The sequence below is a fragment of the Limulus polyphemus genome, unplaced genomic scaffold, assembly GCF_000517525.1.
Source record: "Limulus polyphemus unplaced genomic scaffold, Limulus_polyphemus-2.1.2 Scaffold275, whole genome shotgun sequence".
Classification (NCBI taxonomy): Eukaryota; Metazoa; Arthropoda; class Merostomata; order Xiphosura; family Limulidae; genus Limulus; species Limulus polyphemus.
In genome coordinates, this window is record NW_013665885.1 from 623,302 (window position 1) to 630,240 (window position 6,939).

Here is a 6,939-nt window from a genome sequence, read left to right on the forward strand (position 1 = left end):
CACCTGTGAGCCATATAGAAAGGGTTAAATTATATTCTACATACAATTATTTCTGTTAAGATTTCTAGACAGAAATTGCTTGATAATGATTTAAGCTTCTTATAATCACTGGTACCACAAGATATTTCAAGAAAATTTTTTATTTATCAGTCAATAATAAAGATATACTATATGTAATAACATTATAAGTTATACAATCTATAAAATCTTTGAGATTTTAACTGATTTGAAAACACCATTGCAAAGTTGTTTGCTGCTGTGCCATTATTCATAAGAAAAGTAATCAAAGATTAATAAGACATAATTTGAGTACATATTTGTATAAAATGAACAATCTAATTTTTCAAAAATTGCAACTTAAGAAAAGTAGCACAACCACTTTTGAACACAAATTTTAGTCTTCCTTATACTTAAATAATTTATACTGCAGTGTTTTCAGCACACTTATTTTACAACTCCAGAATTACTGTTATAATGCTTTCAATAAGCGTGTTGAGGTCTGATATTACAATTTCTTTGTAACATTATATTTTTGTATTAAATTCTACAATTGTGTATGTCCCATTTGCTTTCAATATGGGCCTAAAATGTGGTTCAAGTGACTTTACCACCAAATACTAAATGTTTTATTTCAAGAGCTGAAATTCATGATCTTATTCCAATGTGTGATTGCTAGAACAGTAATTCAAACAGCTGTAGATACTTCTAGGAAGTACAATATAACTTTGTAAAACATCAGTATTCCATAAATTGTGTGAAATATTAATGCTATAATCTCACCTTTTGCTCGACTAGTATGCAGACGTCCACGTACCCACACCTTCTGATCAGCAAAGTTCAAATCAAGCACTTTAACTTCTACAAGATGCCGCACTATCTTCTTTTGAGACTGATTCATTGGCAGCTTTCCATATTGTCCACTAGAATAGTCTTCTTCAGTATTTACACCCTCCTTAATTAACTTCAAGAATAATAAAAATAATTATTTTTATCAAGAAATTTTTCCAAGTTAAAAACAGTAATATTTCATACAGAAACTAAATACATATATATAAATAATAAGCTATTATATGAAATATTTTGTTATCAAAGCTAGTATCCCTGATTAGCTTTATAATAAAACCCCAAATAAACTTAATAAAAGTATATGCATTGTCTTTAACTTTTTTTAGGTGTTTTTGTTTTTCTATTTAAATGGGAAAACATTATTTATGGTCAAAGGACTGCAAATGTGCCTCCTCCCCTCTTTTTTTAAGGAAAGAGTTAAGAAAAGACCAAGAATACTATGATAAGACTATTACTCTCATTAGAAAGGCAGTAAAATCTATTATGAGTAAGTCATAAAGATGAGGTCATTCTTGTTGATAGTGTATCATAAACTTGAAAGCCTTTGATAAGGCACCTCATATTAAACAAGTTCATTGGTTAATTGAAGTTGGCTAGAAAAACAATAAAAAATTTAATTTTAAAATACAGCAGTGGTACAGACATTTTTTCAATAAGAGATCTGTTTTAGAACTATTGTTCCTAACTTATGTCAAGAATTTGGATAAATTCTCGGAGAATATTATTTGCAAATATAATAATATGATACTTGGTAAAGGTAACACAACTGAAAATTTTATTTTATTAAAAAAATAATTTCAAAAGTCTTAAGGATTTGTCCAAAATGTAAAAAACTGCAGTTAACTATTGAGCAATTTAAATTGACATACTTGGTATTTGTAATTTGCAAACAACTCTGTGTGAGAGAGAATCACTGATGTAATGTATATACACGAAAAAGAGATGGTATCGGTATGATGATTGGTAAAAAACTCCAATGACTTTTGTACATGCCTAACAATTGTTAATAACAGTTTTCATTTATTTGTTAATTGGCGTATGCCAGCGTTTCCCAACCTGGGCAGTAACAGCCCCTAGTGGCCATTTTACAAATTCGGGGGGCAGTAAACTTTGAAGGAGCAGGAGAAAAGTTTTAAAAGTTTCAAAATTATATTTGTTCAAATTAAACCATAAGAACTATGAGTTCTTTTTCAACATGTTTGAGCAAAAATAATTGTGTGGGTGTGTTTGTAGCAAGCAACATTTACCCCAATGTTTCTTGTCCATTTGTTGATCACATCTTTTTTTTTTGGTGCCACTTTTGTTACTTGAATTAAACATGTTACAATAACAATGTTTTCTGTCATTCTCTACCATTACTGAAATAAAATATTTTAATGGTCTAAAAATTTATTAGAAAGGAGCACAAGCACTCACTGTTTGCTGAAAGGTGCGCTCAGGGAAAAAAAAGTTGGGAAACACTGGTGTATGCTAAGTACTTTTTTCTTATTTTATATAAGCACAAAAACTAACATTTTGGGTTTGTCGTTCAGCCTTTTTAGCTGCTTTTTCTGCTTCCTTAGCTTGCTTCTTCAGTGCCTTCTTTGACATAGATAATTTGTCATCTGGACTAGAAAAAGAATGAGATTAAGGCTTAAAAAAAAGAAGTATATGCAATGATTTAAAATAATTCATTTTCTAACAAAAAAATTATACAAAGATGATTAAACTGGAGAACACAATCCAGATAATATCAGATTATTCAGTATTGCAGTATTTTATAGGTTCAATCTAATTTAGGTTATATTTGAAGAGATAATAAAAATGTGCCTATAAGGGAATTGGCTGATTACTGATTAATCATCCTTTTCTTACCATCCAATTACCTACTAATATGAAAATTGTAAAAATGTCAATACAGATTAAGTCCTAAAGTGCCAATTAATCAGTCATAAAATATCAATTAATCAACCCTTATATATACTTTTATAAAGGTCAATTTTCTATACTCATTATTCTCAAATTGAAATTTAACAAGCAAGTATATGCACTAAAATGGTTAAACTGTTATTCGTTTATAGGTATTATTGATGAAAAAAGGATACAGGGATACTTATTCTGAGTATATTATTGGTTGAAAGTCAAAACTCGTATGGATTTTTTATTCAGAATGAAATGGACATTTCTTCATTCCAGCATGACTACCTTAGTGAAAATTGAAACAATATAAAGCAAAATATTAGCTGACACAATGATAATAAAGACCTAATAGGTGTTGTCTAATTAAACTTAAAAGTTGCAAATTAAAAATTATATTTTTCTATTGCAATAATAATTTAATCTTATCAAGAGAATAAAGGATAAGCATCTATAAGCAGCAAACATTTAAGAATTTTAACTTTGATACCTGAATATAATTTTTATCAAATTGATTTAAGTTCTCAAAAACGTTTATATTTTAAATCTAATATAATGAAATCAGTAAAATTAACTATGTGATTTCTTTTGAACTTTACACCTGTTATTATTTTAAGAAGATAATTACTTGTTGTTCTAATTTCAGAAACAAGGATCAAGATATTTGCTTTCAATGTAATATACATAAAGTGAATGTCATCTTTTAAATGAAGTTATCAATAAATTGTTAAAAAGTCTCAATAAAATCAAACCAATGACCTATTCCTCAAATAATTGGAATATATAATGTATAGTACGTACAGTAAAGATAGATCTAGCATCTACCATATCCAGTTTTATTTGCATATTACCTTGATATTTTCAAAAACAAGTAAGCCATATTGGATTGCCTAAATTTTTTCTTCACAAAACAAATAGTTGACATTTATTAATAAAAACTGATACTAATTAATTAGAAAAGTGCTTGTTATGATTGATTATGAATAACATACTGATTAATTGGCACAAAAGATAATTTTTACTATTATACAAGGACCAATTAAAGATCTAAACTATTAACAAAGTTACAACATACCAAGGATACATGGGTGCAGAATTGATAAAAATATCTGCAGCATATGACCCATGCTGTATATACAATTACTTTAATACCAAATACTGTACCTATCTGATGATATTACCAGGACTTGAAGTGGACCATGCAAGTATAATTTTAAAACATTTGCAGTTTAGTGCTAGAAAATTAACTCGATTACTCAATTAGCTATGAACATTATATAAATTAGTGTGATATAAAATAATCGATTAATTATGATTAAATCAATTAATGTCAAGAAAATAATAAACCAGTGTTTCTGATTAATTCTACTGTCCAGTAATCAAAATAATGCCATTAAGATTTTTGATTATTTTCAATTAATCCAAGTTTGTTCAATTTAATCATTAGTGTCATGACTCAGAAAATTAATCAATCAATTGAAATTAGGGTTTCCCATTAATATTTTAAATTATTCCAACTAGACAAGAAATTGAAATATTACCATTAAGTTTATTGTAAAACACAAAGCTACACAAACACCTGTCAGTGCTCTGCACACCGCATGTGTATCGGAAACCCAATTTTTAGCATTACAACTGCTTTTATCCATTTTACATGAAAATAATTATGTTATTTTTGCCATCTCATGGGATAATAAACAATTAATTGAATGGAATTGATTAATGAACCCAACAATCAATCAATTATCAAATTACCCAGCTCTATTAGGTAGCTTGTGATTATATATGTTGATTAATCAGACCAAAACAAAAACAAAAAAACTCATCAACAAATGGTTACTGAGTACAATTGAGTCAGAAATTGTACTGATCATAAGTTCCTGATAATAAGTAGGCAAATAATGATTTATAAGCATGAGGAAAAGTTTTACTGAAACATGTACTATGTTCCACCACCAATAAAACTTTTCCTTATGCTTATAAATCATTGTTTGCCTACCTATTGTTATATTAGCATAATGTACTTTACTGAAGTATAAGTTCCAGATGACATCATTGTAACTAATAGTTTATATAGGATGGAAAACTTTATTTTATAGATAAGCCATATAAATGAAATAAAACATTCACATGCAGTTGAAAAATACATTATATAAAACAGCAGTCATGTTTTTACATCTGAAATAAAAAAATCTTGTTGTTCATGTATAGGCACTCGATATGTGCACCAATCCTCATACAATTATACACAGTAAGTTTGAATTCCAAGAGCACCCAACTGTAGTCAATTAAAAAACAGTAGAACAGAATAAAGTAACATTTCAATATAAAAATAAATACAGGTCTTCAACTATATGAAAACATTATGAGAAAGAGTTATTATTCAAGGTATATGTCAATTAATTAAACATGTGCCTTAAATAGAGGTGTCAGCTAAATTAATAAATAATAAAAGTAATTATAAACAAACAAAGACCTGATTATGTTTTATACACTAGAGGTTCAGTAGATTTTACTGAAGCAATACAGCCACTGAATGTACCTCTCTGTGCATCATCATAATGAGCTGCTGCATATAAAGTTTTGGTGAAGTGTTCATCCAATAGCCAGAAATAATGGAGACCAGCAAACATTGTTGAACAACTAAGTAAAAAAGGCAGAAAGGTAGCTAAAAGTAGGATGACCAGGAGGAAATGAGTGGCAGATGGACAGATGACAAAAACCTGCCACTTACACTGATAGACAAAGTGGAAGGTTGGCAGGAATGTGACAAGAAGAAGGCTATATGATCAGAATCCAGATATAATGATGATGAACAAGACAAATTCCACATTCAAATATGTAGAGATGATACCCTTGGATTAAAGGAGATTAGTGAGGTTGAAGCAACAGAAGGGACACACTGGGTAAAGGAGGGGGGGGCTAGGTATTATGTGAAGAAGCAAAGGAAACCATGGTTAAGCTGACCAAAGATGTCACCAGTAGGGCCCAACAAGGAGTGTCAGGTGTCAAAGTGAAGACCTGAGAAATGAGTTGAAGAGGAGAGAAGGCACACAGAGTAAGGTGAGACCATTCTTGATTGAGAGCACTGATAGCCATAGCCAAGGGATAAAGAACTGGGAACCAGAATAGGGGAAGCTTGAAATTAAAAGGATTGGCAAAGGCATCTATGAGTGCCTAACTAATAGCAGATCTAATAAAAAATCTAGGGGTGGAGGGACCACTCTGTGGGCAGAACAAGATCCAGTGGAAAGAGGTGGTCTGCCACAAGGTTCATACCTTCTGACAAGTAACAAGATGAGCTCAATTGGAAGGAGCTCAGAAGAGGAGGTTCAACATCTGTAAGCAAAGAGTCCTGGAACAGGTGCCCCCTTTAAGGTTGATGTAAGAAACAACCATAGAATTGTTGGGATGAATCACAGCCAAATGGTCCACCAAAACATGTTGAAAATGGTAAAATGTTCAACGAACAATGAGAAGTTCAAGCACATTGGTTCGGAGTGAACTCCTGTCCTGTGTCCAAATGCCAGAAGTCACATCATCATTCAGAGATGCACCCTGTTAGATATACACAACTGTTCATTTTAAGTTTAATACAAGAGTATTAATTAGTTTATATTATTTAAGCATTAAAACAAGATATTTTTGGGAGCAATAGTTATGGCCAATTTGCTTACATAACTGTTTACAAATTATTTGTTGTGCAGTGCAGTTGTTGTGAACTGACATCATGTTACTTGAACCTTCTTAGTTTTTCTCGTTGTTTTATGCAAGCATTGTTACATCATAACGTCTTGCAGTTTGTAGAAAGTTCTAGGCCTCAGTTATAGGCAACCAAGTTAATGAAAGTGAAGTTAAACTACATATCAGTTTAGCTGTAATGGGCAATTTGTAAAGTGAGTTTTACAGCTTGCATTGTAATAACAGAAATAAAAGAGAATAATCTGTCTTGTCAAAGGGTGTACTAAAATAACTGAATCTGCCTTTGTGGACTTTAATGAAAAAAAGAGACAAATATTTACAGCTCTGGATACAACTCTAATAACTAATAGTTTTATACATATTTTTGACTTGTTTCAAATATATTATTTTAAAACAAGTGGATTGTGTGCCGTCTGTTTATTGTTAACATGCCCAGACACAGTTTTATAAAGAAAACAGACTAGAAAAAGGTTTAGATACCAATCATAGATGGCA

The 6,939-nt window shown here is 30.4% G+C and overlaps 1 protein-coding gene across 1 annotated transcript in view; it reads right to left on the reverse strand.

Moving 5' to 3' along the window:
* The window catches only part of LOC106456960 (aspartate--tRNA ligase, cytoplasmic-like), a 71,810-nt gene that overhangs the window by 49,057 nt on the left and 15,814 nt on the right, over positions 1 to 6,939 (reverse strand). The window contains exons 2-3 of the mRNA XM_013916336.2: positions 2,359 to 2,455; positions 781 to 961 (exon numbers count right to left, since the gene is read on the reverse strand). Coding sequence (XP_013771790.1) covers positions 781 to 961; positions 2,359 to 2,455 — 278 coding nt within the window. The remainder of the gene's footprint in view (positions 1 to 780; positions 962 to 2,358; positions 2,456 to 6,939) is intronic.